The sequence below is a fragment of the Lepisosteus platostomus genome, chromosome 13 (assembly GCF_059453375.1).
Source record: "Lepisosteus platostomus isolate fLepPlt1 chromosome 13, fLepPlt1.hap1, whole genome shotgun sequence".
NCBI lineage: Eukaryota > Metazoa > Chordata > Actinopteri > Semionotiformes > Lepisosteidae > Lepisosteus > Lepisosteus platostomus.
In genome coordinates this window covers 40,372,361-40,399,754 of record NC_142623.1, presented here as the reverse complement: position 1 = coordinate 40,399,754, position 27,394 = coordinate 40,372,361, and the positions used below count along the sequence as shown (strand labels likewise).

The following is a 27,394-nucleotide window of genomic DNA, read 5'->3' as shown; positions in this document are numbered from 1 at the left end:
AAGTTAACTCCTTCTTGACGCAAGATGGCCATTAATGGACATAAAAAAGGGATTTACAGTCTAATTATGTTTGTCACAGACAAAACACAATAAGCATTTAATATAATAAAAGCAGTGGATAATATTATTTTGCTAAGAATTCAGAAATTCTTTTATGAGAATGACCGTGGTGAGAGCATTTTGCAAACTGCCAGAGAGAGGAGTGGTCACTCACTTCAATCCTTGGGCAGTAAGATTTAGCAGATGTTCTGTTCGACAATACTGTTTCTACCGTTTGCACCTAACACCTTCAGGAGACCTCCAGTTTCTCCAACTGTGTGAAATGCTTCGCTGTTTTCCGTGTGTGCTGGTTGGAAATTATGATCCCATGTATTTATACATTCAATTATATACAAATCAAGAGTCGTTTTTTTTAAAAAAAATTATGAGCTGCATTCTGGTCACCAGTGAAATCTCTTTTGGCATCTGGATCGAGAACTCTAATACTTCACAAAGCTAAATTGATTTTCTGTTGAGAAAGCTGGAAAGTGAAATGCATTTTCTTTTTCACTTATCTTCTGACAAATTGCCTCAGTTTTAAGCCTGGTGTCTAAAGACCCCGACCTCCCACACCACTCCGGAGTGTGGATGTCCCGTGCAGTGTGTCTGACTGATTGATCTGGGTGGTTTACAAGTCTGTTAAAGCAGAGGGAGACCGTTGATTTTAGTGTAGACGGGCAAATTAAAAATTCATTAAAATAAATCAAAAAAAATAAAAAAGTGCGCGCTTTCTACTTTCAGATATATACAAAGGTAGTGTACGGAAAATCCATAAAAATAAATGACGAACAACTGATGACTTTTTAAATTAAAAAAGCTGTATTTATTTAGTATTTAAATAGTATTATGCATATCAATTATTCATACACTATGATGAGTGTAACTGCATACAATTTAAATAATTTGCCGTACACTTTGAAAAAGGAAAGCAATTTACAACTTTTAAGTGTCACCGATCAACATTTGGATGATCCAATGAAGTCTCATCAATAAATATATTGATTGCGAAATTGACCTACAGAAGCATGTGTCTTCTGTCAGGCATCTGAGCAGTTCAGAGCTCAGCTGTCCCGAACTACAATATCATGAAATTATAGGAGACTGAAACTCAGCCACAGGGAACAAAAAAAAACACACCTACCCCGCCCATTTCTTTAGCGTGACCAATCATTTACGAGAATTAAACAAACACTCCTCTTTGTGTAAACCACGCCCACTGTCGCAGGCTGACCAATCGCGAAATTCGCTTTGCGTGCGCTCACGCCGTGACGTGACCGGGCTTCTTCCGGAAAGCAAACATGGCTGCTGCCACAACGCCTGTAGGGCAAACTCAGGTTTCTGAGACAGTTCATTCTGGATCTGTGGGGTTCGACTTGACTAAACCCCCTGTAATCGAAGGATTTGCTCCTGCTCCTAGGCCCAGAGAGGAAGGGTTCAAAGCAAAGTTTATCAGAAAAACTAAGGAAAACCCGTTTGTGCCCATAGGTGAGTTACATAAATGTCTTACGGTTATACAACTGCAACTATGTAAAAGCAGGGTATTAGCAGAGAGTTGACAGTATTACCTATTATTTTAACCGTGGTTGCTGTGGGTTGTTCCTGTTCCTTTTATAGAAAAAAGAAACCTACATTTTTTCCATGAACGTTTTTGACGAGCGTAAAGCAAAGCATGCGGGCATTATGTTGCTATTGTTGCTTTTTATGTAGGTACAGACTACTCATTCACTACTTATGCTTTGTTTAATGAAAAAAAAAAACAATCTCAAAGACATTGAATATCTCACTGAGGTCATGTCTGCTACCAAACCGCTTTATACCATACGGTGTCGCGGGCAGCAGGGGGCCTACGAGCGCAAAGCAGGGTACACCCTGAACGGGGTGCCAGTCCATCGCAGGGCAAGTGCAAGCCTGTCATACATGGGGACAATTTGGAGGCCACGGTAAAGGCTGAGGGGGGGGGAATTTGGCCCTGACACCGGGATAACTCCCTACTCTTATTGAGAAATGCCCAGGGATGACTACTGAGAGTCAGGACCTCGGTTTAACGTCTCATCGGAAAGACAGGGGCATTAGGACCCACACAGACCGCAGGGTGGGTGTCCCCCGCTGGTCCCACTAACACCACTTCCAGCAGAAACCATAGCGTCCCAGGAGCTCTCTCACTCAGGTACTGACCAGGCTCAACCCTGCTTAGCTTCAGTGGGCTGCCAGTTGAGAGCTGCAGGCTACATCTCACTGAGGTAAAACTGCTAAGTCATTCTGGGTGCAGACGTGTGAAAATGTCCTGGCTTGTCATTCACCAAGCTGTTCTCGTCACCTTGATGTAAAAGCAGGGTATTAGCAGAGAGGATTTGAGGTAGTAAACCGCTTCGTCAAGGGTTATTTCCTGAAGCAAGCAAGACTGGTAATTTTTATCACAGAATAAAATGAAATAAAGAAGGCAGTCAAATATCCAAAGCTATGCTTATTAGCCTTGTATCAGTGGAGAATAAGTACCTCATAATTGTGCTCCAATAACTTGCAGACTATGCCATGTTTACATTTAATAAGGGATTAACTGTGTTTATATACATCATTATCAATGTCTCCAGATAACTAATAAGCACCTTCTGTATACAGGAAGTTGCCACTTTCAGGTAATATAATGGAAGAGAAAGATCAAGGGTGAGTTTTGATTTTGCAGGGTTATGAATGAATTGTAATAATAAACGGAGGTTTTCAGTGTGCCGACGTCGAGCAGGAGAGCATGAAGGCTCCTGCAAGTCTGTGGCCACTGGCAGAGGAAGGTGAGCAGGCCTCGTTTCACATCTTCCTGGTGACTGTTGCCCTTTGCTCCCTCCGGGCTCTCCCAGGAGGTGACCTGCTGCCTGCTCCACGGGGACTTTTTATCCTAGTGTCTGATTTGAACATGCGCAGTTACAACTGAGAGGACATTAGGCCCATCCAGCCTGTCGGGTAGCTAGCAGCGAATTGATCCAAGGGTCCAGTTATTTCTTGAAAGAGGCCAGAGTGTCATTTTCAGCAACGTGGCCGGCTAGCTTGTGCCACGTTCTCACAAGCCCTTGGGTAAAGAAACGCTTCGTGTTCCCGGTTTTTGAACGATGTGCCGTTAAGACCCCCTTGTTTTCTTTCTGGTCAGGCTGTCTGGGCACGGCTGGAGCCCTCACTTATGGACTCATTGCCTTCAAGCGTGGCAAGACCCGCCAGTCCCAGCTGCTGATGCGGGCGCGGATATTCGCCCAGGGATTCACCGTGGTCGCGATCCTGGTGGGCGTGGCAGCCACCGCGCTGAAGTCCAGGAAGTGAGCAGAGGGGTGCTGACAGAGCAGAGGAAGAGGAGGGTGTGGTTACAGTTTTCTGGCTGGCATTTCCCACTTCAGAGAACAACTCCTGACGGGGAACAATCTAACACGATATTTTGGTTTTGGCTTGGTTGAATGTAGCATCTCAACTGAGTGCTGTGTCAATCTTCATTTCACAAAAGCCCAACATTCGTATCACTATCTGAAAAGCGCCATATGAAAAAGCGGCATGACTTTTTAGCGCCATATTTTGCCATAATGATTGGGGCTCCGGTTTCTGCGTTGCTCCCGCAGTATCTACATACAATAAGATTTCAGTCCAACAAAATGTTGAGTATTTTGAAAATGAAAGGGAAAAGAAGCATTATTTAAATATAGTAAGTTTCAAGTCATTTATCTATAAAAATACTTGAGATTGAAGACATTTGTGGGGAAAATGTGGGTGTGGAATTAATTTAGTGATCATGTGCATGTAATTGAACACGCTATTACTATGTGGGTTAAGGTTTAATATAAACTGCTGCAGCAGGTAGATATACAGATTGCATTATTCAAGTAACTTAAGCCCTCCTGAAAAGCATAGTCGGGTTTGTAACTACCCAAGTCAATTTCTATATGTTTTTGTATTGTGCCTGGGAAGTTAGTTTTGAAAGTTACATCTAAGTCACAAATGTTAAGATTATTTGTAAAATATTTCTACACCCATAAAAATGCATTTTGGGGTTATTTCACTGAATGTTCTCCATACCATTCTGGATGCCATTTTTCTACCAGACACTTCATTCACTATTTATTTTTTCTTCTGTGTTCCCTTGCCTTAACATTTACCATAGGTTATTTCCCAGCAACTATAAACCTAAATCACATGTGTGAACAGCAACAAATATTAATCTGACAAAGCACTGAAGGGAACTTCTAGGAACTTTTGTATCACACATACCTCAGTGTATAAGATATGGTGTATGTACTGCCTGTAATGCTCAGTCTGTTCTATATTTACAGTTCATAGACAGCTGTAAATAGTGCTGTAGGCAGGAATTTGTGAATACACGGATGATAATGTTGTACTCAGATTTCTACAACAATAATAAAATTTTGGTGGAATATACGTACATTTCTGTTTTCATTATTACCTTCAGTCTCTCTTTTTAGAACATAAAAAAGGTTGTAAGAAGTGGTCATTTGACCCAAAGTATCTGTTGATTTGATTCGTGGATCTCATCCAGTCTTTTCCTGAAAGAAGCAAAGGTAGGGACGTCCAAGAGCATTGCTGGGTAACTTGTACCATAGTCCAACAACCCAAAGTAGGAGCAATACTGAGCTGTTAAAAGATGTGTGGCTCCAACCTAGTCCTCCTTTAACAATTATGGTTAGCGCACTGCACTCTCAGTGTGTGATTGTATTGATAAAATTCTTACACATCACTGCTAGTACTACCATGGATAGTTTGTGCTTCTATCTTTTGCTGGTGGACACAGAAAGCTGCAGTTAGAAAATAAACCCCCCAAAAAGGGAATAGGAGAAAAAAAGGCAGGAAACTCTGATGAAAGAAGGTAATCTTTAAACTATACAATTGTTTATGCTTGTGCCTGCTGTCAGAAATCTTACAATTTGGTGGTGAGCTGAATGTTTAAGATGTCAATTGTGCATTCACACGTTTTCAAGCATTTCTATAATGGAATGACAAACACTTCTTCATTCTGACTGTTAAGCACCTAGATGTTATAACACCTGTTTAAGTGCTGATTATAACAGACTGTCACATGTAATAATTTTCCAATAAAACACAGGTTTCCACAAGATTCTAATAAAAAAAAACCTCCTTAATATACAATTCAGCTTTATTTTTTTTATTCAGAAGTGGAGTAACAATTCCAAGTGTAACATTTTTCTTGTCCTCTAAAACAGATGCACTGTTTCGAACTACATCATATATATTCATGCACAAATATACATGTATGCAACAAAAGTGTGAGACAGTAACCTACAGAGAATCCACTGTGAATTCCAGACGACAATTTCTCCTTTGTTCGTACTCAGGAGATGACAAGAGTAGTGCAAATTGAAACATTCTGACTGGGGAATTGTGTAATTCTTGGTGGCAGGCCTGAATGTGGTAGTGCACAGCTTGTCATAACTAAGACTGGTGTAAAGGGAAGGATACTTGTTATGTGTTGGCTTTAGCAGATGTGCCATAGCTGGATGAGGGTGTTTTAGGTATTGTATGCATGTTAGAAACAAGAAATACCCCCACATGTATTCATCTGATAATCATCAACCCCTTCTCATCTTTTTTTCCTTAGCGGTATGTAACCTTTCATAAAATTCTCTAAAAATGTTCTCTAAAACGATTAAGAATCTCCATTCATTTGGCAACTGGAAAAGGATTGGAATTAAAAATGGAGAGTGTGAGGAAGGGCATGCCCTAAAGCAAATCTGACCCTGGAAAACAATTTCCCAAGCAAAAAAGTCCGCCGAGAGCTCAAGGTGGAAGGTAATTTCTCTGAATATTTAGGTGAATGGAAACTGATGTTTCTTAACACAAGGGAGAGAAGAGGACATATCTGCTGAAAAAAAGGAAACCAGGGTCTTGGGGTTTTAAGAGGCACTAACATTTTGGCAGTACAGGAGCGAGGTTACTGGAAAGGCCACACAATACTCTGTAACAGAACATTAAAAAAAACAGTTAAACCATACTTGACAGTTTCCGATCAGCCCAGACCTTTTCATTTGTAACCTTATTGACTGACACCAGGTCATAATGAGACCGACGCCACTCTAGAACTGAATCTGCTTCAGTGACTATGGCACGCGCAGGGTGGCACTGAGGTTGTTCTTAAGGTCCAGGTTTTCTCTGAAATTCACAACTTACTAATAATGAGGTGAGTTTTAAAGCCCTTCGACCAAAATGCTAAGGTGTTAAGATGCTGAGCTCTTTCAAGAGAACAGATGCAAAGAAATCAAAGAAGTTCCAGAAGTTAAAATCAGCTGTAAGTTCTCTTAGGCTTTGGTGAAAGAGACAGTGGCGATGCATGCACCAGGAACAGGGAAACCAGCAACAGACAATTTTCATGTATTCTGACCCCCTATGGTGGACAATGACCTTTTGCTGTTAATAAAAGTAGGCCTTGCTCATTAAATCCTGTAGCTCAGTTGCTGGCCTCTCTGCATGTAACATTATGAACTGCCTCCACAATCATCATGGAAAGGGCAGTCTCATTATGGTGGTAAGGGGATTGAAGTTTTTAGAGTGACACTACAGCGATTTAAGATTTACATCTTTAGGATGTCTTTGCTATGACAGTGCATCTGCAGTAATGCAGTACATCTCAATTTAGTGCTTCATCCAACTGTAAGATCATTTTCCTTTTTAATAAGGTACACGGAGAAGTAGCTTTTAACAGTTTTTTAAATCATCACCAGGAGCTACCCCTCCCTGAAACCCAGACAAGGTACACATTTCAGGACATCTTCAAGTTAGGACTCAAAAAAAACCCAACAAATGTCTAGTATTGTTTGCAGAGCTGAGGTATATCTTTACAATTCACTCCTGTTCTGAACATTATCACCTGGAAAACAGTATTAAATGGATGCTTTTCTTATATATTCAAGCAGCAAACCCGGTTAAAAGCAAAGCACCACATGATGCAAGGACTTGTGTGAAGTGTCAGCTTCGTGAAGGAATGGCAAACAGCAGAACGGGGGGTTGTGGCACAGATAGATCTGTAAAAACAGATTATTTTTCTTATGTGATCTTGCGCTACTAAACAGAAGACAGTAATACACCACTTAACCTACTGTTGCAAAGCACAAATCCCAGTGATACTGCGGAAGGCAAAAGAAGGGAGAATCTATAGCAGCGTATGGCACTGGTGAATCTGACAGACAAGAAACCAGTACATGAGAGGAAAATGGTAGCAAAAAGAACACTTATAGATGCAGTACATCAGTCAAATAATCAGGACCCTGTGGAATTGACTTTTTAACCACAAGTATCTCAAAAGTGAAGGAGAGGCACCTGGTCAAGGAACAGTAAAACAAAAATGCTGTGGAAAAGGATGTATTTAAATAAAGAAAAATAATCTGCCTCAATTTATTGTCCAACACCTCCATCTCCTGGATGAAAATGTTACTGTCCCAAAAGACGCCCGAAATCAGATGGCTGTTCTGTGAGCACAGGGATTTCCAGATAGGAGTGTCACCGCTCTGCTTTTTCTCTACAATGGTCAAAACAGCACGACAGAATCACGCTGAAGGAGACTAGATCGGGAAAGGAGAGATGGAGCAAGTCGTGAAAATTGGGAGGGGGGAGGGGGACAAGAAAAGGGAATACTGCATCCATAAGTGAAGGGAACAAAAGGTTAAGGTGCTTGAAAGAAAAAAAACTTGTAACAGATTGGCTTTCCTTGATCCAGACGATGGGTGGCAAAGCTCGTACTACAGGAGGAGGAAAGGGGTGTGACTGGGGGTATGTGAGACACTGTAGCCCAGGCCTAGCGGACCAAGGGCGTCTGTTTGAGGGATATGAGCACAGAGCGCATGCGGGACACGTCCTTGGACTGCTTGTTGGTCTTGGGGTTGAAGTCGCAGAGCCGTGCGACCCTCTCCCACTCTGATCCCGGGGAGTCTTCATCACATTCCTTCAGGAAGGCCTCTTCCGATGCCCTAAGGGAAGCACAGGGGAGACAGGGAAGAGCTTCTTTACTTTCAGGACTCCACAGCTGTGCTGCAGGCACACTCTCTCTCTCATGCATGTGCAGACACACGGGAAGGTAGAGAAATCTGGTCACAAAGGGGCAATCTAGAGGCCTGCCACTTCCCCAATGGCCACACACTGCTCTACAGTTTTCTGATGGTTAGGAATCCCCATCTTATCTATCTAGTCAGGAACTCCCACAGTTTTAGCCCACACTGTAACAGCACTGATGAGAACACAATGTCCATCTGAACTAACAAAAGTCTGCATAAATCCAAGGACAAACTTCTAACTACTATACTTCACAGGGAATTAAAAGTTGTACAAATAATCAAGATGTAGTGCCAGATAAACAACTTCACAACTATGTTCTGCAAAAATATATTTTTAAAAAGCTTCATCTGTAAATTCATGAGTAGGAGTTGCTATTAATCCTAGAGTTACCATATAAGGGAGTGCCACACCTCTGTAAAGACAAGGAGTTGCAAGAAATCATCTGATTTAAATATAGAGGCCTACCTTAGTTCTGCATCACCCTTCGAATAAAACACTTACTGAAATACAAAGCCATTCTTGCTTGACCAGAAAGCAACTGATTTATAAGCCTGATAAGGCAGACTTTTCTATATATAGTATATATGTATACACCGTACATGTACACAAGCATGCTGTAATTGTGTATTGAAAAGCACTATTGAAACAAATGCTCAGTAATACACACTGTAACTACGTTTCACATTTTCTGAAGATGTAAATGTAAATATGTACATAAGGCAAATGGAAATTTAAAAAATGAAACAGACGTATGTTGGCAGTTTGTTTTTGTTTCCTCTTCCTTAAACCCAATCAAGGGCTCAAGTTATTAGATTTATCAAAAGCTACATACTGTTAATTAAATAATACTAGCCACAAACAAAGACTTCGAGGTAATAAGAGTAAAACAAAACATAGGAATATAATCATATCCACAGATTTTGCTTATCCTCCCATGCAAGGTTAACAGTGGCTGTACATAGTCTGGGTGTATACAGTTTCTGATATCTTGTGCTCCAGATTTCAAAAAGGCACCATCCACAAACAAAAAGATGCATTTGACCAACTATACTGAAAGGGACTTGCAATTATTAAATAGACACCTAAAAAAACAATACTAAAATTTTAACAAATGTTATTTCAATTAACTCACTGGAAAGAAAAACAGCCCTTTTAAAACGCAAAACTTCTTATGTCCTATATTTATTAAATTCACATATTTCCTAAACTGAGATTAGGTCTTGCGCATCTTTATTTCATCAGCTCGGCACGCTGTTCCCAAATCAAACTGACAGTCCCTTTCCATATAGAAGGAGGCAGTGAAGACAAGGAAAGGCTGAGAAAGATGCGTGAAAGTCCACCCCCAATCCAGACCAGCCACACGCTCACAGAGCCCAACTAGATGATCCAATTAAGAATGTGTGAATGCATGAGCTACTTCTCTGAGGGAAAAGCAAGATGCATAATCACACATGCTGTAGAAAACAATTTAGAAAACAATATTACACATGAGCATCGCTGGGATTCACTGGCTTATGGCTTCGGTTTTCTATGTTCACCAGTCCATTACAAGTGATGAGGTGCATAGCAGATGAAAGGAACTACACGTTAAAAAAATCAAAAGAAGAAATCCAATCCAATCTGGAATAGTGCTTCATGCAAACTGAAATGCCACTGTGTGTGCATGAGATAAGAGAGGTGGATGATAACTGCAAACTCAGGTCTGCAAAAAACAAATCAAAGACTAACCTTGATCTCGGTTGCTTACCCTTATACCCAAACATGTACGCAACATATTTTGTTATTTTTAAACGGTAATATTATGCGTTTATCAAAATAAAGTAAAAAGTAAATCTAATGAAAAGACAATGCAAAACTTAAGCACAAAATGAAGATAGGAAACAATCTAAACATGAACAATTTCAGTATGCCAGATTCTGAATAATCTTGCAAGAAATGATTGGGACTCAGACTAGCACTGCATGGGGAAATTCTTCAAATGGCAAATGTGTCCTACTGACTCATTTCGGTTTGAGAATCAAAATGCAGTTTTTTTTTGTTACGCTGCACTGGATGAGTCTATATAGGAAGGTAAAATATGGTTAAAGTAGTGGCGACCTCTAGCGGTAACAAAAGGAGGTACTACTTTTAGAAACTAAACTGTTCTGGCTGAGTTGCCACTGCAAAGAATCTACTGTGAATCAACAATCAGAACACATTCAACGGAACATAAAAAAAAGCAATATGTCAGAGTAAAACGCTGATGATGCAAGGCCTGCCTATCATCTCTATTATTGTTTGTCTTTATGTAAGTACTTTACTTATAGACAAGTCCACCAGATCAGGTAGAAAAAAACTCAATGTCTCGCCAACCCACTCAGTTTAACGGGGAAAGTATTCACAACGCTGTGTGAATCTGGAGTGGAATCTAGACACTGCTCCAAGTGTATCTCCAAATACAAAACATGCCTAGATTCTTTACCTAGAATTCACATCACACGTTCCAAAAACATCAAGGTTAAAATAGTCCTGACTAAAGAAGAGAATAAGGATAAGGAGCTCTCTTAAGAATTTTAGACGATCTACAAACGGGCTTTAACATATTCAGTGACTGCACTGATCTTTTGGTTCTCATTACCAGTAAGATCTAGCATGCATTCTCTGTACAAAGGGGGATTCAGCAATTGGAAACCCAGAAGAGATGAAAGGTTGGACACGTACACGTAGCCTATCGCCTCAGCGTTGGGCTGCTCGTAGAAAGCCTTATCAGCAATCCTAGCGCACATGCGGGTTAGTCCAGAGAGAGACGAAAGGAGGCGAAAGACAGAGAAAAAAAGCGTCAGTTTCACACAACACGTGGGCAGCACCTGCCACGGTTAGAGAGACATAGAAGGGAGAGGTGCTCTCGATGTTATTGCGGGGAAAACACAGAAATATAGATTTAAAGTTACAAACAGATACCGTGCAACAGATGGAGAAAGTCTGCTGAAAAATATAAAAGAAGGTTGTAGTTAGTAAAGAGAAACCATATGCAAGTAGATGTATGTAATAAATCTGACATATAATTGGCCAAAAAAAGCATGAGGATAAAAATTCATTTTTAGCATCATGGTGAAATAATTTTACACAGGAATGCATTTGAATGTGAGGATGTACACAAGACAAAGTTGGACCTTTTCATTGTTTACACTTTTGTTTCCATTTATCCAAAATAGCTGAACGTTTTTTTTCATACACACTGCATACTTCATTTTTCTGCCTCCTTGCAGTCTGATGGATCCTAACCATGGAAAACACATTTCTTAAAATTCAGGGGGAAAAAAAGGTAACCATTCTACAACTAGTTTAAGAGTACCGTCGGGATTTGTACTGCTGTTACCTCAATTAGCTAGACTGGCTATTAGCTACACAGCTAGGGTTAGCTATATTGTCAGAGCTGCAGGATCTGGGAACCTGAAGTTGTAACTATTAAGATATCAGATTTAACCGTTCTTAAGGACAGGATTTTCCAAACAGTAAACAGTAGGTCAGTAAAGAAATGATCTTGCTTTTGGTTTCGTTCCCGAGGTTAGTGTCATATTTTCCAGAACGGCAGAATGGAAAAGTGCTTTTCCCGCCCGTGACACATGGGCAGAACATCAAACCATGGATGCCAACATTACCGAAGGCACTGGGCCCATGAACTGGGATGACAGCCGCCGGCGTCCCTCACAGCGCCGGACCGTGAAAGAGGCGTGGCGGCCCTACCTGTTGTTGGCCTTGTTCTTCTCCATCTGCTCGTTCTGCCGCACGTGCCAGTCTTCCAGCTCCTTCTTCGCCTTCTCTTTCCACTCCGTTTCTGCGGCCCGGGACGCCGAGTCTGCGGCAGGAGTTCAACATGAGAGGCTGCGCACCAGTCGGGCGCTGACAGCCCTGAGGAAGCGCGCTCGGCCCCCCCACAAGAGCCTCGTCACGGCCACAAGAGGTTAACATCTGACCTTGCACATCCACAAGAGACAATGGATTAGCTTCATCAGCAAAGGGGGGGGGCTAAAGACATACCGATTTACTTGAATGGAAAAAACATACTACTGCAGCACGGAGGCTTTCATAATCCACTGCAATCAGGCTTACAAACTAGGATGCTCATTTAGTCTTGGGGGCATCAGGGTATGATCCCGTGTCCCTCTTGTTACCTAGCTCCTCCAGTCTGGTTTTCTGCTCTTCTCTCCATTTGCGTAGGCTCTCGGGCTCCTGCCTCTGCTGGTCCACTCGTGCTATGGCGGCATAGCTGTCAGTGGGGCCATTGGTCTCCTTAAAACAGAAGACAGCCAGTCTCAAAATCCGCTAAAATGATGACAGCTGTCGCTTTACATTTTACCTCCTCTCGGCCCCCACCTCTTGCAGTTTCAGAAGGTCATTTGATTTACAAATACTTTAGAACAAGACACACATTACTTCAGTCATAACACCTGGCCACAAAAAGAGGTTCAAGTTTGATTCAGGCGTGCTGAAATGCACCATTTTCGTCTTAATATTTTAAGCTGGAAAAAAAAACCCAAAACGGTTTCCTTCTCAGTCATATTCTTAATCTCACTGGTAGCTGTTGGAATACTTTCTCAAAGGGAACGTGTGAAATTAGGCTGGGAAGAACAGAAAATATTCTAAGATCCTTTTTCTTCAAGTGCAAGAGTAATTTCAAATCCACCGATGTCACCAACAGAGACTCCCGCGGATTTCATTAGCTGCTAAATTAAAAAAATATCCTTAATTGTGTGATTTCAAGATAATCTCATTTTAACATTAACTTCAACAATCTTAAAATACCAGTACTTTTTGCCCTCCACTTAGTCTATTTTGAGTCTATTTTTCCATTTTCCTCAGATTGCCATAGGGCATGATTCTGAATTTTATTTTTCTATAAAAAATTTCTATATAGCCGTTTCAACCGACTAATAAATACAATGATAAAAGAACCATGTGGTAAAGAAAGGAGCTAAGTACATCTCACTGGTTTCATCCTCGGCTCAGAGCAAAGCAAACCAACAAACCAACAAAGCACTCAGAGCCTGCTGTTATGTGAAGTCCCTTATTACAATCTGGGAAGTGTTTACTTCTTGAAATCAGTGATGTGTGTTCCAAACTGGCTATTCGGAGTGTATGGCTCTTGATTGTGACTTCAGGGAGGAAAGCATGTTAAGTAAACCTTTCACTACACAGTTGTTTTCCCTGGATGGTTAAACGGAGAGCTGTAGGATGTTCCCAGCAGGTGGGCACTGTTCAGGTTTTTCAGCTGGAACATATGGTCTCTCTCCACAAGGAGAAAGAAAGTTTGCGTTCTCTGGCTGCAGAGTTATCTTTTGCAACAGGAAAATGTAAAGCTAGTAATATGAATGAAATTGAATAAGAAGGGTTAATTCCACGTGGGATAGAAGAAGAAAAAACAACATTTCTTTATCCCAGAGGGATGTGGGAATAGGTAACAAGCTACCTGGCCATGGGGTTGAAGCCAAAACCCTTGCTTCACTCAGGAAATGGCTGGACGAGATGCCCCCTCTCATTTGTATACCTTTTTGAGTTCTTAACATTTTGGCTGAGAAGCCATCTTAATGTGTGTGGGGGGGAATGAGAGAGGAGGGATACAAAATGAAGGAGCAGGTAAAAAAAAAGAATGAAAGATGACAAGAGAATGGTTATGGGGACTAAAAGAGGGGCTTAAGAGGTAGACATCTGGGCAAGTCTAAGCAAGCAATGAAAATGGATGATATGCAATGATATCTCGGATCTTGAGGCAAGTGACCCTATTAAAACAATAAATGAAATACTGAGACCATCAGTCGCAAACAAAATTGTGTAAGTCTCACAAATCTGCTGCAATTTCGCTTAAAAAATACATTTGTAAATTAAAAAGCCGAACTAAATCGTACTATACAGTCTAAAAATCAGTAAATACCAACCTGAAACAAATCACCATTTACTGTAGCAGCAGATTCTCCTCCAAAGCTATCTGCAAAACAAAAATGATTATGTGGTACAGTTTTTAATAAATAAATTCATGTTGATACAGTCTGTAGCAGGGACCTTGAGTGTTATTATCCTAGAGGCTGACAACTTTCTGTTGTCTCGGAGAAATACACATACAGTAAGTTACAGCAGGGACAGATAAGACGCTGTCAACTGTGCTAATGAAGCAGGATCTGGTATCAGATGAATGGAATAGCGTTTCGATAATGGGACTGGCAAAAGAACGGAATCCGTAAAAGGCAAAATCAAAAAAGAAGCCAAACAGCCATGAACACAAATAAGGTCACTTACAGCAATTCTTGTGGAATAATCTATATCTGAACACACTTCTTCTGCATGCTTGCTAAAATGACCCTATCAAATAACTCCTTTTGCTTCTAGGTTGTCAGAGGTCTCCTAGGGTTCAGATCACATCCTGAACAAATTCCACCTTACTTCCATTTAGTATGTTGTTTTAAACACATCCACTCTGAGAAGCGAGGATTCTTAGGGCTATGGGGGAAATTTTAGATGGAAGAACCTCAAATTAAAAAAAATATATATTTTAAAAAGTTAACCTATATCTTACTCTAAGGTCTTTCACAGCCTCACTAGACACCTCCTCTGAATGAAATGTAGTTTAGCAGGTCTACCCAACTGTTGTCAAGCCAGTTCAACAGCAAAAACCCTTCAATGGGCCATTACTTGAACTATAGCAACCTCTATATTTTTCAATTTATAAAAGATAAAGATCAAGATCACCGACGGCAACATCTTAAGCCTTTTTGCAACAACATACTTTTAAATGACTAAGTACAGAACCATATGTAGAACTTTGTAAGTTAAAAAAAAAATCTATACACATCTGAATTAGGCACCGGTACATGAAGACAGTACTAACTGCTGACTTGACAACTTGCTCGTTAATAGCCTGACATATGTTCTAAAATTATATGACTGTGTCTCAGTGAATATGTCCCCATTCACATCAAATAACTCACATTCCAGAAGTTTGGCTTAATGGCACAACAGCTTGCATTGTGGATGCTCTTGGTTATCCCCGGAGCTCCATCCACAAACTCGAGCCACCAAAGTCCTTCGGGGTTATATGATGTGAACAGGATCACTGCCTTGAAGAGGCTAGTACCTGGCCATGACAAAGCCACGCAAAATGATCAGGCAGGTCTGAAGAAAGGCTTGTGTGCAGACTGCGACGTGTGGAATACCCATGAGAAAAAAACATTCACACAGAACACGGGGACGCTATTCTCTTCTGAGCTTCCAAGACGCGAATGCCGTTGCACGATTACACAATGAGGACGAGTGGCAGATTTAATAGGGTCTCATTTATAGTATGACACTGGAACCATCTCAGAAGTGCTTTACTCTAATTTATTAATAGAAGCAGCGCCCTATACTCAGAAAATGGCTTCTGTGAAGCTCTAAGCCACAACCGGGTTTATCCCTACGGGGACCTATTGAAAAAGCATTGCTTTAGAGGCCTGAAACCTTAAAGGCAAAGATTGAGGCCGTCTGTCACAGCCTGCGCTCCCCTCCAATGCTTCCTTCCTTATCAGTGCCATCGGGATTGTCGTCCAATGCCCGCAGAAAACAGGCTCTCAAAGGAAAACTCCATCCAGGGTGGGAAATCTGCCCCTAGCCTCTCCTTTCTCTGCCAGCCTCTTTGATTTACAGAACTGTGTGCTGCTTATCCCCTCGCTTTTGTTTAATCAGTGTCAGTACCACGGGAAAACAGATGATGGCAAAGTTTCTGCTATTTCTGCTGAAAGATTTATTGACCTCATGCCGGCCGGGGTTCAGGAAATCGGCATCGCAGGAACAGCACTTTCAGATGTCAGCCTTTAAAAGGCCCACATGGAATAGCTCAGCATTATTAGAACACAAGCTAAATTTGCTTAAAACCTAAAAGAGGAAAGTCAGTAGACATAAGGTTTCCTAAATAACATTTTATCAACCACTCGGCCTACATTAATGTGACCTTGGATACAACTCACGCTGATTTTCTGTCTGCTTTGCTTAGCAGGTGGCTGGAATAATACCTGGATTAAGATACGGTTAAGGTTAATTAAGGTTATTTACTCATTCTTAGATCCTAATTCTCCAAGTGGGAAAAGAGAATGGTATACTATTTTACCTTCTGTCCCTTACCAAAACACTAACAAATCACAGTCCTTTTTCTTATAGCTGACATTGCCACAGATCAGGAGCAAGTAAGAGGTTTATTCCCTGCTGAAAAGAGAAGAAAGGAAACATAACGTTTCGGCTGTGGAGGCTTCTTCGGGCGTGACACCTGAAGAAGGCTCCACAGCCGAAACAATGCGTTTCCTTTCTTCTCTTTTCAGCAGGGAATAAACCTCTTACTTATTCCTTTGCTGCCTACGCATGCTGACGCAGCTCCCCACCTGAGCGTGTTTTGAATGAGCTACTTTTTTCTGTATTTCTATACTGTACTGTAACACAGTGGCGGGGAAGCTTTTGGTTTTGGGAGAAACGAGACCCGACACTACTCCACAGAAATCACCTCGTTTGTCCCATTTCTTTAGCTGGAGAGAAACAAATCACCTCTTTGCTGGACATTCAATCGGTCCTTACTGGAACCCAACAATAAGATTAAGCGTTCTGGCAAACGGGACAGATAAAACACCGATTTCTCTCACTATATCGAGGTACAACAAAACTAAAAAAAAAAAGAAAGACGACCAAATATACAGTACTATAGGCGCCACTTTTAAAATGGGCATAGTATTGTCACAGCAAGCCCAATGACTTCTGGCTATGCACTCAAATACTCTCCTTTCAAAAACACAGCAAGTTAGGCTACACTTGGCAAGTAATGGAATACCCAGAACCAGAAAACCACCGCATTTACCATTTTCAGCCTCCGCTTTAAAAGCCAGCACCTATTTAAAAAAAAAAAAAAAATACCAATATCTCCTAAATTCCAGCTCTTTCTGCTTGAACAGCCGATCGCACTTAAACCAGCTGCGCTGATGACCGCTGCCGCGGACCCTGTGCCCACCATAACTCGGCAGCGGCTGGCCAGCCCCCTCCAGAGCCCCGAAGCCTTCGTCATTTTCAATCCCGGCGATCTCGCTCTCTTGCTGGGCTAAGAACGCCGCCGCCGGGTCCTCCTCGGCCGGGGCTGCTCCGTTGTCGGAGGACGAGAAGAAACCGAAATCGTCAGCCATCTTTCTTCGGGGTGTTTTTTTTTTTTCCGAGAGGAGAGATGAACCGTGCAAACAATAAAATGCACTGTCTGGGCTGTATTCGCACAGGAACACCCAAGCACTCGGACTCCAGGAACTGAGCACTTCCTAAACCCTAGGCAAGCACTTCCTTTCCTCCCCCAGCTCACACAGGAACAAGATACGAAATGTCAAAGCAGGCGACTGGGAAATGACATCATTGGGGTCATTATCATAATTTTGGCTGATGTGTGCTAATCCAGTTCATGGGTGGAAACAAAAGACACTTATGTGAATGCAGTCACACGGCCGCACACAAAACACTTTTATGTGTACTTTAAAGCTTCAAAGCAGCAGAGCACATTTCCACTGTGGTGAGGGGTAGAGAAGGAGAAAGTTACAGTAGCTTTAAAATGTATGGCTACAGGCATTTGTGAATGGCTTATCAGTTCTTCCCAGGACGACAGTAATATCATGGTGCAAACTCCATTATCACCACATAAACAATATTTTCAAACACAAGTGATGGTTTGTAGTAAAACTACAAACTGAAGGTTGATCATTGGTCGTGTTTCATCTGGATTGTGTAAACTTTGTGAGGCTATTTTTATATGCGTTAACTCAACTCAGAATGTTACAACTAATTGTTATTTTAGGAACCTCACTGAAATAGCATCGCATCCTTCAAAGTCGGGAATTAGTTTTCGCACAAGCATTATTTGTTTTACCACGAAATAATCTAAAGACCCCTTTGAAACTCAAAGCGCAGAAGATGTAGACAATTTTCCATGCAGCTACAGTATATAATGTATGTTGTACTCAACGGTTTGTACACCTCCCAGTATTTAAATGTTTAGTACATAGGCAGTTTTACTATGTTGGACTGCATAAGGTCGACGTGCACTTATTTCACTTTGTAGAGAATCTTATAAAATATCAAGGTGGAATTCAGACCAAATCGTTTTTTTTTTCCTATGGCTATGTAGCAGTAAATTACGTTAAGTATGATTACCTTGGAGGTAGTGGCTGAGAGGAGAATGGTGTCCAAATTAATGGTCATCATGAACAACGTCTCCCATCCCCTCTATGACATGCTTGTGAGAATGAAGAGCGCGTTCAGCAACAGGCTGACCCAACCAGGGAGCGCTACAGAGATCATTCTTGCCTTCTGTCATAAGACTGTACAACTCATCCACTGTGTGTCTGTGCAGGGGCAACACTGACCTGTTTTTGGACTAAACATGAATTCTCTGTTTACAGCTGGTTTTCCTGTATACAACTGATTTTTGTGCAATATATTTATAATGTGCAATACATCTTTTTGTGTACTGAACATCCTGGTTTGTCTTGTCTTCTTCTATACTCTGAGCAATTCTGTAAACTCAATTTTTGAAGTACTTACTGTATTGTATTGTGTATTATGGTGTGATTTCGTTACACTGTGCTGTGTTGAGTGTGCCAAACTGCCGTTGCACTGCAATTTCCCTCAGGGGATTAATAAAGTATCTATTATGTTTGCTGATTGTTAAACCAAAGATGCTACAGTATTGTGGTTATCGGCAATTTCTGCCAGCAATAAGCGGCACCAGCACTTAACTCCTGATTATGTAAAATGTATTAAATAAGACTACAGTAAAATATATGAAACAGTTAAGATGAAACTGTCTCCTAGAAAAAGACCAGCGAGTATATATATATAGCCACTATCACAATTTAAAAAACTTTTTTTAGCCCACGAGAGGAGCGTCTATGAGCACGTAAGAAAGGGGGCGGGGCTAAATCTCGGGTCGCATGTTTTCATTGGATGAGAGACGTTACGTGCGCGCACCCGAATATTTTGTTTCCGTCTTTTTTTCCCCCTTTATCTACAGTCATGGGGCAGTAGAACAACAGATAGTCCGTTCTCCATGAAAGAAGGAGGAAACGATAGCACAATTTGTCGGTAGACATTCTTGTCACACGGGGACAGTATGGTTGACGGAAAAATTGCTTTGGGTTGTGGCTGTTTTATTTTATCGCTCAAAGCAAAGTGAATTTTCTCTCTCTCTTCCCCCACCTCCTCCTTACCTTCTGCCTCTGTCAGAGTGTTACGTCAGTTCCGGTCTGCTCTGTTGCGGGGGTTTGGCGAGGCAAGATGGCGGCGCCAGAGGAACAGGAATTATCTCAGGAGCAGACTGAGAAACTCCTGCAGTTTCAGGTAATCAGGAAGCACATGCTGGATGAAACAACGAGGAAAACAGTCTGGATACTTTCCCCGCCTTGCACGTGAACTAACCAAATGCTGAGGGCAACACACTTTTCTAGAAAACTGGAGATTTCGAACAGAGGATTGAGGAGGGGGGGAGATTTAGATTTTCAGACAGGTATCTTACTCAGTGATTCGTATTTAACGGTGTAGGGGTAAAAAGAGCCCCCATTCCTTGTATTGATGACTTTAAACCATTAGAGTTGATAGTTTTCCACCTGCTGATTAACTGTATGAAAGTTCCATTAAGGACCTGACCCTCACCTTAAAGTGAAAATGAAGAGCAAGGTATACAGTAGATCAGAGTGGATAACACTCAGCATAATAGCATAATTGTATAGGAGAGAGAGATTATAATCGGGAGCTCATCATTCTTTATCAGCAATACAGTAATCTAGATACATATGTGCTTTTGCTCAAGGAAAAGGTAGTGTTCATGAAGTACAGGAAAGGTGCTTGGAAGTTTGTTACGTGTGAATTGACTTTTTAGCTTTTGTAGGTTCTTCATTATAATGCCATGTAAAGCAACAACGAATTGCCTTGATGTTAACACATTGTTTAGCAAACGGGGCAGTTAAAATCAGCATTTTCATGTCTAAGCAGTAAGGTATGGTGGTGCTTTGTATGTTAAGGTTAGGTTTAGTTCTAAAAAACAATGTTGAAACACTTAGATGCTAAAGATTCTTAGTTCCTTTTTGTGTATGACTGATTATTCTGATGTTTTGATATGGTCCCAGTAGTAGGTTTAATGCAGATGAGCTTGAAACCTTATTTAGCATTCATGTACTCAATATTGTTTATTGCTCAAGGGTGAAACAGAAAAGCCAAGTTACAGATATTTTGCTGAGTAAAATCTCTGGCACTGTTTGTTTCCATATAGATTGTGTGTTCTTTACAAGCATTCTGTATATATGTTTATGTAACAATGTTTTTAATGTCTTTCAGGACCTGACAGGTATAGAGTCTATGGATCAGTGTCGCCGCACACTGGAACATCACAATTGGAATATTGAGGTATGATTTTCTAAATGCTCTCTTTTTTTGCTCGGTTGCAGACTCATCTCCATTTTGAGTAGATCGGAGAGCAGAGAACAAATTAGTGTGATCCTTATTGCCCATGAGGTTGTGGGCTCTTTTGAAAGTCATCCAATCTGTTGAAATGTTTTTCAGTACCGATGGTAGAAAATGTATTCAGTTAGTGCAGTTTTCTCAATTTAAAATGCCTGCCGCCTTCTTGGTTTTTAACAACATTTTTAATCATAGTCATATGTCATACATGGGGCAGTATTTCAGATTAAGAACTAATCTAATTTAAGGTTTGTGATAGTATAGCCTAAAAAATGACTGAAATTTGGGAAGAAAAGGAGTCTGTTGATAGCGAACATTTTTGGTAATAGGTAGCTGACATGCCCCGCACATCATATGAATATAGATTAAAGCTGTGATTAGCTTTTGTGCATCAGAAAAGAACCTTTTCTTGTGACGTTGGCAAATATGTGCATTTCAGCAACGTCAGTATAATGGCAAGGTTTGCTTGAAATGGAATTCGTTTGGACTGATTCTGAAAGTCACAAGGCCAGTTCTAGAATTATTTTCTTCTCATTCATATTTGATTTGAACGGGATTAGAAAACCTACGAAGTGTCAGTTTAACTGTCTCCTTTGTTAAAATGTTGGGAGTACTCCTCAAGTTTGTCTGTCAATAAATCACTGACCTGCATTGGTAACAGATGTCTGTTTTCAGTCTAATAATGCTCTGTTATGGTTCTGACATGCTTGTAGGGAATGGCTCTTTCAGTTGGCTTCCTTAGTCCCTGCATTCAATCCAAATGAATATTTTAACACAAGTTTGAGAACAAATCATAGAAATAAGTGTTTCTCGAACAAGGAACAAGATTAGAATTGCCATCACCATAATACTTTACTGTGAACTTTATATGTAATTTAAGCAGTCCTACAGTACATGTAGGAATATTTGTCTTGCAATAAATTATCAGTAAAAACATTCCTAATAATTTATCTCCAAATTACAATTGAACATTTTGAATCTCACCAGTGAAGGAGGCTGTATGGAGTCTTAAGTTCTGTGACCGGCATTAAGTTTACATTACCATACGTTACCATAGAAATGAATTTTCATTAGTGAGGGGTGTGCACAGTTTGAAATGTTATATGCCTACTCTGAAGTCCATCCATGCATATGAGTGACTTCTTTGGCAGCAATATTACTGTAACGTACTGTGCTGAAATTGTCCACATTTATGCTTTGTAATTGCTGTCACTAAGAGCAAATAACATGCTGCTGCAGCTGCTGGCTCTAGCAGGCCTCTGTAGCTGCTTAGTGGCTCCCAGTTTCATTTTGAGTGATGCTAACTCTTGTCTCAGGCAGCTGTACAGGACAGACTGAATGAACAGGAAGGAGTCCCCAGTGTGTTCAATCCACCATCCTCCAGGCCTCTGCAAGTCAACACGGCAGACCACAGAGTCTATAGCTACATTGTTTCAAGGCCGCAACCCAGAGTAAGAAAACATTTATGGACGTCGCAGAACACATGACATTACTGTAACTGTGATTTCGGTATTTCTATTTTTACCATTTGGCCACTTATTATGTCTTTAAAGGCAATGTCAGCTTATCCCTTATAACACAGCCTAGCACATAAAGTGAGTAATTCAGAGTTCACTTGGGGAAAAGGTGGAGCATGTAGTAATGGAGACATCAGAATGTGTTATATTGATTATGATTTTTCATATCTTGGTAATTCTCTCTTATGTAGCACTTGAGACTTAAAGCAAAAACTGTATCTACTTGCATCCTGCAGTGTTCATTGTTTTTTTTGTATGCATTTCAGGGCCTGCTAGGCTGGGGATATTATTTAATAATGCTTCCATTCCGTTTTACATACTACACACTACTGGACATATTCAGGTAATAAGTTCTTATAAATACACGTTTTGCAAAATTCGATGAATTGACTGAATTACAGACATACCTGTTAGAATGGTTATTTGTTACTGTGCTCTTTGTTAGAAGAACAAAACTTAAATGAAATTTAAAAATCCAGTAGCTAGTGACAAAAACAGGAAAACTTTTTACTTTTTCTGTGCTAAGCACCTGGCTGAGCTGGGGGAATATAAATTCACAGAGGTAATTTTGTGATTTTGCCTTTTTTTTTTTCACTTTTGACCTTCTATATCTGGAAAGAGACCTGCAGGAAAAAAAGCTGTCAAAATTGTTAATGCAAGGAGTAACTTTTGATATTAAAATCAGTGGCAGTGTCTGCTAAATTTTGGTTGCATTTCTTTATAAAATTATAAATTATAAATTATTATTGTGTGTTGAATATCAATATTAGACCTTGCATATCGTATTGTGGTGTGTTTGTGAAGGATTTTGCCTTATTCTGGTTAAGAGTTACTGAAAGGTATAAACGGATGTTAAATTAGTTTTCCCCTGTTGTGTTGTGGAAATGCATATTAAAAATCCAGGTTTATGGATGTATGCAGGTAGTTGTTGCTAACCTATGCATTGTATTTCTGGATTCTGTTTAAGAGATGCAGTACCTTGAAAGGATCAATTTTGTATTTGAATTGACATATTCAAAGGCAAATATGTTTTTACATGTAATCTTGAAAAACTGCTTTCCATTCCTCTACTTATACCTTTTCTGGATTTTTTTTAGGTTTGCGCTGAGATTTATAAGACCAGATCCACGCGGCCGGGTTACAGATCCTGTAGGAGATGTGGTGTCATTTATTCATAGTTTTGAAGAGAAGTATGGTAGATCCCATCCAGTGTTTTACCAGGGAACATATAGCCAGGTGGGTTTTATTGTTTAATATCAGTCATTACTCAGTACTTATTTTAAAATTCCCTTAGTGAGATAATTAGAACTAATATTTTTTTTTGTACAGGCATTAAATGATGCAAAACGTGAGCTTCGTTTTCTGTTGGTTTACCTTCATGGAGATGATCATCAGGACACTGATGAGTTTTGTCGGTATGTCCAGTTATTATATAAAATCTTGTCTTTTTTGTCAGTTTTTCTTGAAAGTCAAGTGTCATATCTTTTTTTCTGTCTCCTTTAGTAACACATTGTGCACGGAGGAAGTTGCAAACTTTGTTAACACTAGAATGCTCTTCTGGGCTTGTTCTACTAGCAAGCCTGAAGGATACAGAGGTGTGTTTCTCTCTTTTTGTTGTCACTAGAGAATTTCTCTCTTTATCTCCCCTTCATTTTATAAACTGATTATCTGTTAACTGAATTATTTGTATGCAAGGAGGGGACTTCAGACGTTTCAGAAATATTTCTTAAGTGTGTTTTTGCGTTGTATCTCAGTCTCCCAGGCTCTGCGTGAGAATACCTACCCTTTCTTGGCCATGATTATGCTGAAGGACAGGAGGATGACAGTAGTGGGAAGGTTAGAGGGGCTGATCCAACCAGAGGACCTCATCAATCAGCTCACATACATCATGGAAGCCAACCAGACCTATCTGGTGTCCGAACGACTGGAAAGGTACGTATAAAAGATCTTTGTTTGAAGAGGGGTTTGAACTTTATAAATACTGTATGTTACATGGGCCTGAAGTGTGTGTAAATGAATTGCATCTTAAAGTTGACAGATCTGTCAACTGTGATAACTTATTCTTAGCCATCTGTTATTTGTAGTGGCATGAAATATAACCAAGTAAGATTTTGTGGTGGAATGAGTTGTTACGGAGGGTTTTTTTGCCTTTGTTCTGCGTTTCTCTTCAATGAATGTTTTGATCTTTCAGGGCATGCTAGAATGCCATGTCTTAAAGAGAGCTTCATTCTTTGTTGCATCTTTGTGGCAGAGAGGAGAGGAACCAGACGCAGGCATTGAGACAGCAGCAGGATGAAGCCTATCTAGCGTCCTTGCGTGCCGACCAAGAGAAGGACAGGAAGAAGAGAGAAGAGGAGGAGCAGAGGAGGAGAGAGGAGGAAATGGCCAGGCAGAGTGTACTAGCCGAAGAGAGGAGAAGAAGGGTATTTGACCTCTGGGTTTCAGTTTTAGGGCCTTTTCCAATGTGTCTGTTTAGGACACTTGATTTTTTTTTTTTTGTTGAAAATGTAATCATTCAATTTTTAGTTTATATATCCACCCTACTTTGAATCAGCTTGGCGGTGGACTGCGACACCTGAACTGCGCAGGGAAAACCAGTAGGCACTCCTGTCTGTCAGGTCTGGTCTTCCTTAGACACACTGCATGTACCATGGTGCCTTAGAGAAGCAAGCCAAGATTGTGTTAGCCAGTTAATTCCAGTTGCCGTATGTTTAATTCCCAGTTAAAGGATTAGCCATGCTTTAAAGTAAAAGACATTTAGAATAATTATTTTGTCAATGCAAATATATAGGAGGAAAGTGTTTTGTATTGTGATGTATAGGTTAGTGTCCTTGATGCAAGCCTCAAGTGTGATAGTTCTATTGCTTTTCATTACAAACCTGACTTATTAATCAGTTCCAAATGTATGTATATAAGGAACCTGGCGATTATGATGATTAGCACCAGAAAGCTATTCTTACAGTGAGCTGGTATTTCTGACTTCAGACCCTACAGGAAGAGAAGGAGCGCAAGTCTGAGTGTCTTCCCCCGGAGCCTCCCTCGGATGACCCAGACAGTGTCAAAATAGTCTTCAAACTGCCTAACGACTCTCGGGTGGAGCGGCGATTCCTTTTCACACAGTCTTTAACGGTAAGCGCTCAGCCCCCGCGGAGATTTTCCGCCTTCAGTCTGTGCATCTCCTCTGGACTGCAGCTGGCTCATTCCAGCGCCCTCTCATTTCTCTCTGCCCGTATTTGTTCGACTTCATTTTTCCCTGAGGTGTTAATCGTGGCCGGCATATTGGCACCGTGGTTCGCATTGCTGCGCTAGAGCCCTGGGTTCAGCTCCTGCGGGGAGTTTGTCCGTTCCTCTCGTGTTTGCCTGCGTTTCCTCTGGGGGCTCCCGTTTCCTCCAGTGTACTTGTACACTTGGTACACTGGTAGGTTAATTGGCTTCTGGGAAACTGGGGCCCTGGCTTGCCGTCCAGGGTGTATCCTGTCTTATGACTGTCCCTTGCCGGCATAGGCTCCAGCTCCCCCTTACTGACCTCGTATTGGATAAAGTAGTTGGAAAGTGGATGAGTGGTTCGTTAATTGCTAGGCAATGCAATGTTGCTACATTTGTATTTATATCATGAATAATATTTCTGTTATAGTCCGTCTCAGAGAGGCAGCGGTCATCAGTCCTGATAGACACAGTACCCGGCGCCCATTAAACTTAATTTTCATTTGTGGTTTTTCCCCTTCTCTCAGGTGATCCATGACTTCTTGTTTTCCTTGAAAGAAACCCCCGAGAAGTTTCAGATTGTGACAAACTTCCCACGTCGAGTCCTGCCCTGCCTCCCAACTGAGGCACAGCCAAACCCCCCGACACTGAAGGAGGCTGGACTCAGTCGCTCAGAGGTTCTCTTCGTACAAGATCTCACAGACGATTGATGCAAACTGTTCAAGCTCACCCACGGAACGTGTTTTCTTTTCGTTAGATGGTCATTGCGCACAAGGGATCACTAAAATAAACCTTGCCTGAAAAAGCCATTTTTTTTTTCCTTGCCCTTCTACCATGGACATGTGGATGAGTTACTGTTTCAGTTCTTTGAATCTGCCCTGTATAGAGAGAGTAAATATTTATGAGTTTAAAAAGATGGTTTGAAGATATGAACTTTTCATCCCCTAAGCCCAAAACTGACCATATGTGTTTTTTTATGCAACCCCAGTTTAATAATATAAATGTATTTATGTTATGAAAAGACCAAAGGAGGGTTGGTGATAATAGAGCAGGACTGCTAACAGTTCTTAAAAAATAAAACTCCACAGAATTTACCTGTGGATCTAGCCTATATAGCTTAGTATAAGTTTGCCTATAGTGTGCCTGTGGTAATACATAGATGCCTATTTTGCCATTTTAATATTCTGAATGGGCTGGTCATGTTAAGATGTAATTTTTTCCAACTATAAATTAAACGTTTTAAAATTTTATTGTGTGGAATTATTTTCTTGGCTTTTTTTTTTAAAGAAAATAAAAATTCAGGTAAATTTTCCTGGCTCTGTGAATTATTACATGGAACCAATGTAGGCAAATTCAGGACATTAATCAAATTGTGGAGTGTTAAATTTGTTTAAAAAGTTGTTGGTCCCACTAATGCATTTCTCTGTGCATCGATTGCTTTCGTTGTACTTTGTTATTGTGACAAAGCACTGGTCAAGCAGAAATTATTGTCCAGAGGACAAATTGGATGTAGTTTGTTAAGGAGCTTCATGAAAATGAAGATTTGATGCGAGTAATTACATTAGTGTCTTAACCCTGGGTTAGAAAACTTAAGACATTGTACCAGTCTAATATTAAAAATCCATTGTTTCCATTAAATATAAGCAAAATGCATGAAATAAGGGCATGGCTTTAGAGGTTGAATCAGGCATTTGAGTCTGAGTTTTGACTTGGAAAACTGGACTGCCAGACCTTGGCTGACAGACAGGATCTATTGCAGTCATTTCAGAAGTGTTCCTACACATATATAACATCGTGCAGACCCCCCCTTTTTGTTACCTTGTTCCAACCAGTGTAGCAGCATTTCTTACAACGTAGCATTTTTAATACTTTTCTTTCCGACAGATTAATTTTATGCATTTAATGTTCTGTCTCAATCTAAATCTGTAATAGGATAAGAACTAGATAAAATGCATAAAGGAACATTCCTCTATGTACTTTTTTAGCTATTGTACTGCTTCGTTATGTGCAATACATATAGTACCTGAATGAAGTCCTATCTGCAGGTTTTTTCAAGCCACTGGAAAGACATTTGCTCTCTCGTTAATTGGATTAAATTTAGT

The 27,394-nt window shown here is 40.6% G+C and overlaps 3 protein-coding genes across 6 annotated transcripts; 2 read left to right on the top strand and 1 right to left on the bottom strand.

The window, feature by feature from the left end:
• The first annotated feature begins 1,304 nt into the window (after nt 1-1,304).
• On the top strand, nt 1,305-4,449 carry higd2a (HIG1 hypoxia inducible domain family, member 2A). Its single transcript, XM_088604626.1, has 2 exons — nt 1,305-1,524; nt 3,179-4,449. The coding sequence occupies exons 1-2, from the start codon at nt 1,338-1,340 to the stop codon at nt 3,343-3,345; spliced, it is 354 nt and encodes a 117-aa protein (XP_088460752.1). The 5' UTR covers nt 1,305-1,337; the 3' UTR covers nt 3,346-4,449.
• A 715-nt stretch (nt 4,450-5,164) lies between these two features.
• Nucleotides 5,165-17,462, bottom strand: cltb (clathrin, light chain B). 4 transcript variants are annotated; one of them, XM_088604621.1, is made up of 6 exons: nt 17,093-17,462; nt 14,007-14,056; nt 12,246-12,363; nt 11,818-11,929; nt 10,792-10,845; nt 5,165-8,006 (listed from the first exon to the last, which is right to left on the bottom strand). In XM_088604621.1, the coding sequence occupies exons 1-6, from the start codon at nt 17,259-17,261 to the stop codon at nt 7,835-7,837; spliced, it is 675 nt and encodes a 224-aa protein (XP_088460747.1). In that variant the 5' UTR covers nt 17,262-17,462; the 3' UTR covers nt 5,165-7,834. The 4 variants fall into 4 exon arrangements, with proteins under 4 accessions (XP_088460747.1, XP_088460748.1, XP_088460749.1 ...); XM_088604622.1 differs by lacking the exon at nt 10,792-10,845 and adding an exon at nt 11,032-11,055 and having other exon boundaries at nt 17,093-17,461; XM_088604623.1 differs by lacking the exon at nt 10,792-10,845 and adding an exon at nt 11,032-11,052 and having other exon boundaries at nt 17,093-17,460.
• Nucleotides 17,463-19,097: 1,635 nt separating this feature from the next.
• Nucleotides 19,098-26,542, top strand: faf2 (Fas associated factor family member 2). Its single transcript, XM_088604620.1, has 11 exons — nt 19,098-19,455; nt 20,449-20,517; nt 21,888-22,022; nt 22,355-22,431; nt 23,186-23,324; nt 23,418-23,503; nt 23,592-23,683; nt 23,843-24,020; nt 24,340-24,511; nt 25,074-25,217; nt 25,820-26,542. The coding sequence occupies exons 1-11, from the start codon at nt 19,393-19,395 to the stop codon at nt 26,000-26,002; spliced, it is 1,338 nt and encodes a 445-aa protein (XP_088460746.1). The 5' UTR covers nt 19,098-19,392; the 3' UTR covers nt 26,003-26,542.
• The last annotated feature ends 852 nt before the right edge of the window (nt 26,543-27,394 follow it).

Bases quoted from the DNA above. Each gene is read 5' to 3' on its own strand.
- higd2a (XM_088604626.1), top strand. From the start codon at position 1,338: ATGGCTGCTGCCACAACGCCTGTAGGGCAAACTCAGGTTTCTGAGACA. The intron at 1,525-3,178 runs GTGAGTTACATA...CTTTCTGGTCAG, and splicing joins AAACCCGTTTGTGCCCATAG to GCTGTCTGGGCACGGCTGGA.
- cltb (XM_088604621.1), bottom strand. From the start codon at position 17,261: ATGGCTGACGATTTCGGTTTCTTCTCGTCCTCCGACAACGGAGCAGCC. The intron at 14,057-17,092 runs GTGGGCACAGGG...TTTGTTTTGCAG, and splicing joins CCAGCCGCTGCCGAGTTATG to ATAGCTTTGGAGGAGAATCT. The intron at 12,364-14,006 runs GTTGGTATTTAC...TTCTGTTTTAAG, and splicing joins TAAATGGTGATTTGTTTCAG to GAGACCAATGGCCCCACTGA.
- faf2 (XM_088604620.1), top strand. From the start codon at position 19,393: ATGGCGGCGCCAGAGGAACAGGAATTATCTCAGGAGCAGACTGAGAAA. The intron at 22,432-23,185 runs GTAATAAGTTCT...GATTTTTTTTAG, and splicing joins ACACTACTGGACATATTCAG to GTTTGCGCTGAGATTTATAA. The intron at 24,021-24,339 runs GTACGTATAAAA...TCTTTGTGGCAG, and splicing joins GTGTCCGAACGACTGGAAAG to AGAGGAGAGGAACCAGACGC.